General features: G+C 41.6%; 1 protein-coding gene across 7 annotated transcripts in view; it reads right to left on the bottom strand.

Annotated features, from left to right (window-relative positions):
- The window catches only part of SUGCT (succinyl-CoA:glutarate-CoA transferase), a 301,170-nt gene that overhangs the window by 172,616 nt on the left and 115,629 nt on the right, over positions 1-12,925 (bottom strand). For 3 of the 7 annotated variants that reach the window (XM_080975937.1, XM_080975935.1, XM_080975936.1), the window contains exon 12: positions 11,915-12,017. In XM_080975937.1, the coding sequence (XP_080832063.1) occupies positions 11,915-12,017 (103 nt within the window). Of the gene's footprint in view, positions 1-7,010; positions 8,260-9,212; positions 9,699-11,641; positions 11,731-11,914; positions 12,018-12,925 lie in introns of those variants that run through there. The other 4 variants (XM_080975939.1, XR_013978376.1, XM_080975940.1 and 1 more) reach the window with 4 other exon arrangements.

Here is a 12,925-nt window from a genome sequence, read left to right as displayed (position 1 = left end):
GGCGCTGTAACTCTCCAACTGTTTGACTTCACCCCTGAAGGCACACTCTTCCATTGTCTTCCAAGACAGATAGATGCCAACCAGTGTTGATTATAATAATTTATTATTTATACCCTGCCCATCTGGCTGAGTTTCCCCAGCCACTTTGGGCGGCTTCCAAGCAAGTGTTAAAAACAATACATTATTATTATTATTATTATTATTATTATTATTATTATTATTACTACTACTACTACTACTTTATACCCGACCTCCCCACCCCGACAGGGACTCAAGGCAGCTTACAGATAAAACGGGGGGGGGGGGACATAGTGGGGAATATTATAATTAAAAAACAATTAAACATTTATGTAATTAAAAACTTGTGCCTCAGGAAGTTCATTTTGGTGCTGCTATCAGAGTAGTTTGACTTCACTCCCAGAGACACACTCCATTCTCTTGAGACAGACAGATGCCAACCAACATGGGAATGCAAAGGTGAAAAAATATGCATACACAAGTATTTTTTTTCTACTGGGACATAGCAGCTTTAGCGATAACTGCCCCCACCAACCCCAGATGCTTTCTGGAAGAAATGTAAAGACATACAGATCCTTTTGTGCATTTTTGCTGTCATGCAACTTTGATGACACATCTAAGACCTATCCATGCGCTTAAGTGAATGCACGCAGGCTTCAAATGGAGAGGCGCACACACAAAAACCTTCCCCCGGTTTCCCACATGTGCTGGCATTGTTCTAAGGAACTTGGGACAGCCTGCATGGTCCTCCATATAGTAATGGGTCCAAAGGCTTCATAGTGAGCTGAAGTCCAGCTCTCTATCCACCACACTACCTATTATTTCAAAGGTTTTTCAACAAGGAGGCATGTCTGCAAAGCAAGGGTCAACCTCAATGTCTTCAAAAGGCTGTGACGCTATTTCTAGTCCCGAGGGGCCAAAGGATGGAATGCCAAGAGTATTTTTCAAAAGGTGGAAAAGCAGACCTGTCATGCAAACTTTTGAAAGCTTCCTGGCAGATTCTTTTATTTTTATCTGGAATCCTAGTAATTCAAAACATATTGGGTGTCCCCTCAGAAAAATGTGTTTCAAATGGTGTGATATTTTTTTTCTAGAAAGGAAATGAATGAACACACACAGGCACACACATATTCACACAGAAATGCCCTGTATTAACCTCAACATTCACTTCTAAAAATGAAATTGAAGGATGCTAATCTAAAATTTCAATGGCGTTGAAGTACATAAAACAATGCACTGAATTATGGCTTTACCCTGCAATCCCAATGACAATGAACTGCAGAACTTCAAGTAATATTAGGAAAAAGCAACAAACTGAACATTTTGAAGGCCTAATAATAATGAATCAGTTTGCAAGGCATATGCACACATGAGCAGAAATATAAGAGGTGCTTCCACTGGTTTAGTGCTTAGAGTCTCAGACTAGAACTGCGATACCTGAGTTCAAATCCGTGCTCAGCTACAACCTTCATCGCAAGGTTATGTGAGATTAAAAAGTAGAAACAAGGTGTAGAAACAAGGCAGGATAAAAGCATAATAAATAAATGTCTGTATCCATACATATCACCAATCTGCAGAAATGCTGAAAACTAGTGGAAGTAGGCACCGAAACATATCTCTCCCAAAATAAAACAAGGGAATGATACAAATGAACAGTGCAGTCCTAATGTTCAGAAGTATACCGAGAATGTTACATAAGGTAAAGGTAAAGGACCCCTGACAGTTAAGTCCAGTCACAGACGGCTCTGGGGTTGCGGCGCTCATCTTGCTTTACTGGCCGAAGGAGCCGATGTTTGTCCGCAGACAGCTTCCGGGTCATGTGGCCAGCATGACTAAGCCGCTTCTGGCAAACCAGAGCAGCACACGGAAATGCCGTTTACCTTCCTGCCGGAGTGGTACCTATTTATCTACTTGCACTTTTGGCATGCTTTTGAACTGATGTATGTCCTAATGTATGTCTGCTCAGAAGTATACCAAGAATGTTACGTAAGACTTACTCCTAAATAAGTGTGTGAAGGACTGCAGCCTGTGTCCCTCCTTCCATCTACAAGGAGATAGTTTCATCATTGGCATGAGAACTGAGGATTCCACCTTTCAATCTGCTATTATTCTCAACACACATTTTGTTGGAGATGATTTTGGTTGTCCTTTAACGTATATGCGGATAAACACAGCTACAAGTATGAAAGTGGTGTCGCAGGTTTTTTACGAGTACATTTAGGGAAATTTTAAAGATTCCTGGCCTCCAAATAAACACACCAAATCTCATATATATATATGTATATGTATATGTATATGTATATGTATATGTATATGTATATATGTATATGAGTATATATACCTATATACATATATACTGATCAGAGGAGAAAGGAGCACAGTCTTATGTTCTACTCTAGAGAAGAACCATAACAAAATTGTACAAAAAGTTGGCTGAATGCGAAAGGGTGGGTACAGGGCCAAATCCCATAATTCACAAAACCAAGTGGAAAAATCCCATAATTCACAAAACCAGTGGGAAAGCAAGCCGATACATTTATTACAAGTGATCTCTCGGGTCAGCATGCAACATTCAGTTAGGCAACGTTCCATCTAATTTTTGCGGCTGCTCAGGCAGACCTAGTCATTTGATAAGTTGCTATCTTGTTTTTGACATTCATAAAAAAATCAGTTGTGTCTGATTTGACTTTTTGGTTATCGTATCAGCAACAAAAGCCAAGAGGTAGAAGGGAAGACCAAATATTCAATCATTTGTCAAGATAAAGTATTAAGACAAGAATAAAATGTCCTTGATAGAGACAAGCAGCCAGAGCAGTCCCTCGAGGATTAACCTTAGAGTTTATTTTAGTCTGAATTTTCTTAAGTGATTTGGAAGACGAAGACGATGACTTTAACATCATTCGATGACCCCAAGCCAGGAAGCATTGTTAACACAAGGTCAAATCAGAAAATTGTGCAATACATATTGGATGATGCCTTGAACTGGAGCAATAGAAGCAGAATGAAATTATCAGTAGTACCAAGTACAAATCATGGAGGAAATAAGCAAATAAAACTGAGTGTCCAGCTAGGAATGGAGGCTATCTGGGTGGTTTGCCAGGGTGGACTTGAGTAGAAACCCCACAGCCTTGCCAAAAATGTGTTTTGAAAGCCCCAAGCAACATGCTGCTGCACCGTGAGTGTTGGGGAAGGCCGCTCCCTCCTCAGGCTAATTCCACCTGGCCTAGGGGGCGGGGCCCAGACTCACCTCCGCTACAGTTTTAAGGACACTGGTGTTGCTGCAGCAAATGTTAAAAATGTTTTTATATATTTTAAAGTGTTTTAAAGGTGTTTTTACTTTTTACTTTGTTGTACCACCGTGAACAGTGGTTTTTATCTATGTATTTTTATTTTGTTCCGTTTTATTGTGGTTTGGGGTGGAGATTGGTTTTGTTTATGTATAATTGTTTTTGGTTTGTTTTGTTTTTCTATTTTGTAAATGGAGGCTAGTATGAGGCTTGGGATTCCTACTGTGGAGGGGCAAGGGAGGTATGGCGGTGGGGGCAGATGTTATAGGCGAAGGGGATCGAGATACGGATATGCTCGTATCCCTTCCAATCTGCGCCCCATCCCGAGAGACGAGGGTAGGGTGAGCAAGCATTACTCACCTCCGTCACTGGTGCTGTGCAATGCCAGGTCTATAGGCAATAAAACCGCCGCCCTGCGAGATTTCTTCACCTCGCAGGGGGTTGACCTGGCTTGTGTGACGGAGACCTGGTGCGCGAAGGGGAAACTGTTACCTTACGAGAGATGGCGCCCCCGGGTTTCTCCGTCCTCCACCAGTCACGGACTGTGGGCCGGGGGGGAGGGGTGGCATTATTAATCCGGGAAGATTGTCCTTTCAGGGCTCTACCATCGCCATCGATTCCCGGCATTGAATGTGTTGGCCTAGTGTGGGGCTCTGAGGTGAGCTTGGCTGTCTGGCTGGTGTACCGGCCACCTAGCGCACCAGCAGCCACCCTGTCAGGCCTGCTGGAGGCGGTGGCCGGCTGGGCCTTGGAGTTCCCTAACCTATTGGTATTGGGGGACTTCAACATCCATGCTGATGCCACTCCCTCCTCACAGGCTCTGGACCTGGTGTCTTCCATGGCGACACTAGGGCTCTCCCAGTTTGTTTCGGGCCCCACACATCAAGCAGGCCACACGCTGGATTTGATCTTTGGCGTAGGTATAGATGTGATCATGTCTCCTTCGATGAAGGTGCCATGGTCTGATCACTACGCTCTGAAAGCCAGGATTGACTTTCCACCCCCACCCTGCTTAGTTGGCGAGCCGATTAGGGCTCGCCCGCAGAGGCTGATGGACCCTGATAGATTCCGCCAAGCCTTGCGGGACCTTGCTCCCCCTGGCGACTCATTGACTGAGCTTGTTGAGGGCTGGAATACCCAGCTCCTGGCAGCCATAGATGAGATTGCACCTAAGCGCCCTCTGCGACTCCACAGAAACCGGGCTCCCTGCCGCGGTGAGACTCCTTATGGGGTCATCGCTGCGAGATCACATTCATCCGGTACTATACCAGCTGCACTGGCTCCCGGTGGAGTACAGGATCAGGTTTAAGGTGCTGGTTTTAACCTTTAAAGCCCTATACGGCCTAGGACCCTCGTACCTACGGGACCGCCTCTCCTGGTATGCCCCACAGAGGAACCTACGGTCTGCAAATAAAAACATCCTGAAGGTCCCAGGCCACAGAGAGGCTAGGCTGGCCTCAACTAGAGCCAGGGCTTTCTCGGCTGCGGCTCCAATCTGGTGGAACGCTCTGTCACAAGAGACTAGGGCCCTGCGGGACCTGACATCTTTCCGCAAGGCCTGCAAGACAGAGCTGTTCCACCAGGCCTTTGGTCAGGGCACAGCCTGACTCCCTCCTCTAGCAACCTGCACAGAATTTTGCTTAACGGTTGCCATTAATTTGATTTTAATTAATTTTTATAATGAAATGTTTTTAGAATGTTGGATTATTTGATTGTTTGATTATTTGATTGTTGTTAGCCACCCTGAGTCCGGCTTCGGCTGGGGAGGGCGGGATATAAATAATTTATTATTATTATTATTATTATTATTATTATTATTATTATTTGCAGACTGCTATGGATCTCCGCAACAAAGTAATGGGCCTCACTGACAACGGAGGAGATATGTTTACCGGATAAGGGAGAATATAAAAAACATAATAAGAATCCAATAAATCCCCCATTTCATGACGCATTTAAAATAGGATGTCTATCAGCCAAAGGCCTGATTAAAAACGGAACGTTTTTGCCCGGCGCCTAAAGGTGTATAATGAAGGCACCAGCCTTCTCAAATGGCAATCCTAATTCCATTTACATGGGAGTAAGCCCCACTAAATTCAAAGGGACAAGTGCATGTGGTTCGGATTGTGCAATTAGTCTGGGAAAGAACAGGTCCCTCTTTTGAAGCAAGATACTCACCCAGGAATTATTACCTGTGCCTTTTCTTATTTAGAACTGCTGCATACCAAAGATTTCTGGCAAGGTTTGAGAGAGAAAAATAATTTCTCTTGACTTGGATAAGAGTCAGCAGACATTTGCTAATCACTATATAACCTTTAAAAGACATCTGAAGGCAGCCCTGTATATGGAAGTTTTAATGTTTAACGTTTTATTATGTTTTCATATATGCTGGAAGCCATACGAGTGGCTGAGACAACCCAGTCAGATGTGTGGGGTACTAATAATAATAATTATAATAATAATAATAGATTATGCAAACCATAGCCTGCAATTCCACAGAACAGAGTAATGGACCTGATGCTTTGTGATACTGCAAACATTTAAAATACGGTGCCAATAATAGTTTCACTTGGATGTGTTAAAAGAAAATTATGTAGATGTGCATGACCCTTGCTATAAGATATAGGAGAACTGGGTGCACTTATACTGAGCCAGACTATTGGTCCACCCAGCCCCAAACTGGTATAGTAGCAGAGGGTCCTTTTTTAAAAATGCGGAGATCCAAGAAGTCTGGGACCTTCAGCACACAAAATTCGGGCTTCATGTCCATCAAGTGCCATGAACTAGATGACTGGGGTGACAAACTCCAGAAAGGAAGACAGCATGCAGGGTGAGAGCACTGCCATGTGGAAAGCATCTATGGCTGTTACAAGACCGTGTATCTGCTGTCCATAGATTCCACATACACAGACAGTGCTTGGGCTACCAGCAAAGGTTGTACAGTTGTGATCTCTTGCTTCCTGCCAACAGGATGGAGGCATCCAAAGGGGGGAAAGGGGGGAGGGAGAAAAACTGCCTTCCTTTTCCAAGAGTAGGTCCCCTGTTTCCTCATCTGTATGGGCAGCTGCCATACAGATGTGCCCTGACAAAGGAACAGGTGATTCAGAGAGGTTAGCAAAGCCAAGTAAATTCGTAACTTCCTAGTAATAACACAAGATGAAAACAAGGAGATACTTTTCAGCATTCAAACATATCGCTACTTCAGCTGTGTGTTTATTTCTGGACTGTACTTATCCTCTTTGGAAGGGTGGCTAAAAGGAACTAAACTGGACTTCTGGGAGAGGAAGAACAAGGTTCCTGTATTATTATTTTTTAAAAATAAATGTTAAAATTATTTTTTATGGCAATGTGAAGTCAGGGAAGTGTTATTGAGGGCTGGCCGCTCGCCACAGGGTGGGGTTTTGTTTTGGTATCCTTTTAGAGCTTGCAGGTGTTTGGCATGAACTGGAATCAAGGACAGCTGTGATAGTTCAGATCTGCTATTTCCCTCCCAATATTTCTCAGAAGTGATGCAGTGTGGTGATGTCTCACACCTGATATCCTCTACTTGTGTGGCATGTCTAACTGCACTGTTACAAAAAGTCTATCCATTTTATAGCTTTTTTTTTAATGTGCAGATCACAGCAGTAGACTGGCAATGACTATCTAACAACACACAGCCCAAACTCTATCTGGATCAAAACGAGACACTGTTGATATATCCTGTGTTATTTTCTTAATTTATTTTCCACAGGCTCTTCCAAAATGCATGATACTATAGACTGGTATGTAAAAGAATCCGCTTTTTTGGAGATCAAGACATCTGCCTGCATTCCACATACTTGAAAACTAAACATCTTGACGCTGCAGCCCTGCGCAATACCTGCTTTGTTTGTTTGGGTTTTGTTCTGTTACATCTTTTGGAAACAACAAAATAGTGTCTATTTTACTCTGAATGTCTTTAAAAAGCAACAACAATAGTCTGTGTATGTTATTTTTAAAACACAGAATTCCTGATTATATGTCATGCACAAGTTCCCTAGAGTATTTCTGACCATATTGAGATCATCTAGCAAGTGTTTAAAACTTATTGGGAATTCCTTTCCTGCACAATCTTGGCCTGATTAAAAAGAGGATTTTTTTAAAAAAAAGAATGAAAACTGCCTGGTTATAAAAAGCTGCATGGAAATGGCTAGCATGACTGTAATTTTCCTGATTGCAAAGAAGTTCTACAAACATAGTGACTCGTTTATATGTTAACCAAAAATAAATTGTTCTCTTCAAATATTTTGACTGCTGCACTGCTATTCCACACCCCCCCCCGGTAAATCTCTAAACCTAAAACAGGAAAAAGCTGCAACCCAGAAGAAAAAGCTGCTTAACTCCGGTTGAAATGTTAATAAATGGTACATTACTACAGTTCTCCCAAAACAGTACGACTTCAGCATTGTTGTTGTTTAGTCGTTTGGTCGTGTCTGACTCTTAATGACCCCATGGACCAGAGCACGCCAGGCATTCCTGTCTTCCACTGCCTCCCGCAGTTTGGTCAGGCTCATGTTTGTAGCTTCGAGAACACTGTCCAACCATCTCGTCCTCTGTCGTCCCCTTCTCCTTGTGCCCTCCATCTTTCCCAGCATCAGGGTCTTTTCCAGGGAGTCTTCTCTTCTCATGAGGTGGCCAAAGTCTTGGAGCCTCAGCTTCAGGATCTGTCCTTCCAGTGAGCACTCAGGGCTGATTTCCTTCAGAATGGAGAGGTTTGATCTTCTTGCAGTCCATGGGACTCTCAAGAGTCTCCTCCAGCACCATAATTCAAAAGAATCAATTCTTCAGCGATCAGCCTTCTTGATGGTCCAGCATACTGATGGCCAATTGTATGTCTGAATGTTCCTTCTCAGGGCTGGTCCACAAGACTTTGCAAATGGCGCTGCCTGTCCATCTCAAGGTCAAAGGCTAGCAGCTGTTCAGTAGAAAGGTCCTGCACAGATAGAAATAACTGCAGGTATGAATGTTCATATGATTCTGGGGACGGTAGATTGTATGGCCCCCCCTGTAAGATACTTCTCCATTTCTGTAACACTCCGGGATGAGAAAACCAGAAAGTACTAGGTTGTTTTTAAAAATGAGGGGAAAGTCTGATAAGCCATTTAAATCCCAGTTAATTGTTTTTTAAAAAGCATGCCTGTCCCACTTTATAGTGATAAGCCGGACTTTGATATAATGGGGCAAAAAACAGCAGCAGGTGCTGTTCCTTCAAGTCTTAAGAAATTTCTACTCATATTAAACTTGGTGCTACTTAGAGAAATCCAATGGACTTGCAGACCAAGGAAATGCCAGGAAACAGATTCCAATCTAGAAATCTTAAATCAAGCAGTAAAGCAATTCATTCAACATCTGCAATATAATCAATTGCAATGTGTTTAGTAAAATTGACTCATGACTTAGCCAACATCTTTAAACAAGTGGCAGCTGTATTCATAATCATGAGATTAATATTAAAAAGGAAGCTACACCACCATTCTACTTGCTGAGGGTCAGAACAGCTCTTTGCTTTATGCGACCTCAACAAAAGCATAACACAACACAGTTTGACTTCTCGTTTAAAGATACAGCATATTACAACTGATGTGAAGAGCTCATTTTTGCTTCAGATCCCCACTTCCACCTCTGCTGTGGTGCCCAGAATCTAAAACTCTCTCAGAGGGCTTGCCTATTCCTTTCCCTACTCACTACAAGCTTTTGTTGAAAACTGTCTAATTTCAGTGGCCCTGTTTGGCTCTGTAGCTGATTAGTGCTGCTTAAAATGTTAAATTATCTTTAGTATTGGTGTTTAAAATGTTGCCCTTTATTACATTTTTGTGCTGCTAGACATCACTTTTTGAGTCCTTTGGGTTGAAAAGTTTTTGAGTTCTTTGGGCTGAATACTTTTTAATAGAAATAAAAATAAATCGTGTTTCCCATGTAAGTTATTTTTACAAAATTTCTTTGATTAATTTATTTAAGATACTTATAGACAGCTTAGTATTTTAAAGAAAAGAAATCAAAGTAGTATCCACAAAAATTCAAGGCACACAATAATAACCCAACAGCATTAAAAACAGTGTGCAATACAATTCATCTTTGCAACGGGGGCGGGGGGGGGGACAACACAGGTATGAGCAACAACTATTCTGAAAATGCTTAGGTGTAAAGAATACTGTGAAGAGAAATCCAGTTGATTAAGTATCAACTTTAAGTAACAAAGAGATCATTTCATTTCAAATAACAATCCCTATAAATGTAGTGATTCTGTTTAGATGACCTGGCAGACCCGTGTCTCCGTGTCTCACTGAACAGCTGTGGCCTTGCAGACATGGGCTGCCGCTTGCTGAGGACAGATTTTTCACCAGAGAGCCTTTGCATCCAGGCTCTTCTGATCTGAAAAAGGAGCAATGATGGGGAACATTAACTGGCAGAAGACAGGAAGAAAATGAGGTTGTAATTATTATCGGGGGAAAGAGCCTTTAACATAAAGACTAGAAACTGATGTGAACCACAACAAAAGGAAGCCACTACAGAAAGTTAAAAGGTTTGCATGTGAAATTTTAAATAGGAACGTCTGAAAGTTCAGTTTAAGGAGCCAGTCTTCCTCCCAGCGTGATCCTTAAATATCACCTTTCGCAGTGTTAAAAGGTTTACATTTTGCAGTCCTTTGAACATATGCATAATCACTAATTTAGCACCACCATGTGAATAAACCTCTAACAAAACACTTGTAAAACCAACCTGCTATAAGTGCTCAAAAGCCACAGCTTAAATCCCTGTGAAAGTTACAAAGCGAGAAAGTTGGCTTTCCTGCAGACCACAGGCAACTTCAGCACTGCATTCCCTTGTCCCATGAATTGCAGCCCACTGTCTCCCAACATTTCCAATCTGATGTCGCGCTGACCTATTTGCAAACTTTCATCACACCTGTCCTTCTCACCCTCCTCACAGGATACCAGCAAGAGAGACACCTCTGTCTCTGCGCAGTCTAACATCCTTCCGCCTCCCCCACACCACCACCCAACATGTTCTGAAGAGTCCCCCAATTCTCTGGAGCAAAGTGAGGTGGGCTGTCACTGAAGGCTGCAGTGGGAAGGAGAGGTGGTAAAAAAAGAAAAGGCACTTCTCTTCTTCCATTAAGGGATGGATAAAAAAAAACAAACTTCTGTGATTGTAAGGACACCAAATGGATCCCACAATTATTATTATTATTTTTAAAAAATAATCTTCCATTTGGCACAGGTAACAAGGCAACAGTAATAGATCCTAAAGAGCAGGCAAACTTGCAAGGGATGAGAAGGTTCATCAAGTGACTCAGTCCTAAGCCATTTAGGGTTTAAAGGTAACAACCATCAGCACTTGAAAGCAAACCAGCAACCTGTGCAACTGATTCAATAAAGGGAGCACATGATCCCAGCACTTGACCCAGCAGAACTTTCATGGATTTAAGTTTCCATGTGCTTTTCAGGGGGAAACCCACACAGAATGTGACAGAGACATCCAGCATGTAACAAAAGCGTGACGTCCCGTGGCCTCACCTGACCTTCTCAGCAATGGGCACAGCTTCCTCTTTTTTAAAATCACTGCTTTACTAAGCAAGTTGTCCATAAGATTTTCACATTTGAAACCAAGTCTACTCACAGCCTTTGCTGTATAGAACTGTCCCATCGTGTGGCACGGAATTTTTAACGAACAGATTACTTTGCCACAATATGTGGAGAATTTGCAGACATGTGGAGAATTTGCAGATAACAGCCTCACTTCTACAGTTAACAAATATTACTGGTTATAGAATAGTTGATCTTGTTGGCTTCAGTGGGATAGTGTTCACCAATCACTGTCTTGACAGTATCCAGTAACTTCTGAACACACAAAAAAGGAAATATATCAGTCAATGCCTTCTTATCAATGGCATTGTAACTTTTTGAAACCAGAGGAATAACAGAGAAAAGACCCATAAAAACAATAGCTTAAGGTCAAAATTGGATGATTTTAGCATCTGAATAACATGCACCTCAAGAAAAGAGATATCAGTTTTTATGTACCTAAACATACCTGTTGCAATTTTATATAAAACTACAAAGATTTGATGGTGCCTCTGCTTCCATTACTTCAGATGGTGATAACTTAACATACAATGATTCTACTTTTTCTGCTACAAAAACCTGAAAACATTTAGATAACCCAGGCTGAGCCTTTGGAATAAGGTTGACCGCAAATATAATGAATAGCATGTATCATTTTGAGCACTGCTGACCAGAAGGCTCCAGTACCCAGCCCGCTGCAAGCACAACAAATTGTATTATTAGATATAGAATGACAAATTGCACACTCACACAGAACATGCCATTCCAGAGCAAACTCCCTATGCCCTGAAAGTTCATTGAACTGTAGTCAGGATATGGCTCAGGATCTAATAGACCAACTTTGTGACACAATACAAAACAGAGTCAAGATTTCCTAGGAATCTCTTTGCTACACTGTGCCACTACTTTTGTTATCATCATAATTATTTGTACGGTAACATCAACTGCGATTGGATAAATGGAAGAGGAGCAAACGTGAATAAATTTAAACAAGCATTCAAAGGTGTATCGAAGAGAACTGACCTGAGGATCCGAGAACACTTGCTGCATGCTATTGATTGGACCATATGGAACACCACTACCTTCAAAGAGTTCTAGCCATTTGGTGGTCTCTTTTTCCAAAAACCTAGGAATAAGGAAACATGCGGTTTGAACTATCCATTTCAGCCAGCATTTTTTTATATATATATAAGCTAGTTTCTCTCAAAGTAGTAAATAATGCAGTAAAAATGTTCTGCACATGTTCCTCAGAAATACAGAGACTAAGCCCTGGGGCAAAAATCATGGTTAGACTGTCTTACAATTCTATCTGATTTTCTGATGCAATCCAGCAGTGATGCAAACCAAAATTATCAGCAGTTTCAATAAAACCCAGTACATTTCCTCCCATTCTTAATTACTGTAATGAGCTTCACATTTTTTTTATTTCACGTCTATTTTTCACAACAAAAAGATAGATGTGATGTGGTTAAGAGACATATGCATGAGAAAAGGTCTATTTTTAAACACAAAGATCCAATTCAAAGCCTTGCAAAGTTTTCTCCTCCTTTACATCTGAAACATATGTCCCAATTAAAAACCACAATTGTTAGTCAGATAACAACATTGATTACATATTTATGTGTTGTATGATTGTAATATTTGTCCCAAGGTCATCCGGTTTTGCATATGATATACTATACTTATCCTGAACAACCCAAATTTCCTTGGTTTACTTGCTTGCCTCCTTGGGGTCATTTACAGAATCTTACTTCGTTATCATGTTCCTATCATTAGAGACATTTCCTGCTTCCTCCTCCCTATGTGGAGTTGTTTAGATGAAGTTCACAGACAGTTCTGAACAAAAGCAAACATTTAAACAACCTTTTACATTGCCCTTTTTGAGGTAGTCTGAATCAAAGCGCTTGGAAATGTACCCTTGCCAAATATGTGTCTGTTATTTTATCATTGTGCAACGAAACAGGCAGCCACACACACAAGGTCTGTAAATGCTGTGGAAAATATTGCCAAAGAATTTTTCCACAATCACCATTC

Source organism: Podarcis pityusensis (genome assembly GCF_964106645.2).
Source record: "Podarcis pityusensis genome assembly, chromosome: 12".
Classification (NCBI taxonomy): domain Eukaryota; kingdom Metazoa; phylum Chordata; class Lepidosauria; order Squamata; family Lacertidae; genus Podarcis; species Podarcis pityusensis.
This window is presented reverse-complemented; position numbering and strand designations above follow the sequence as displayed.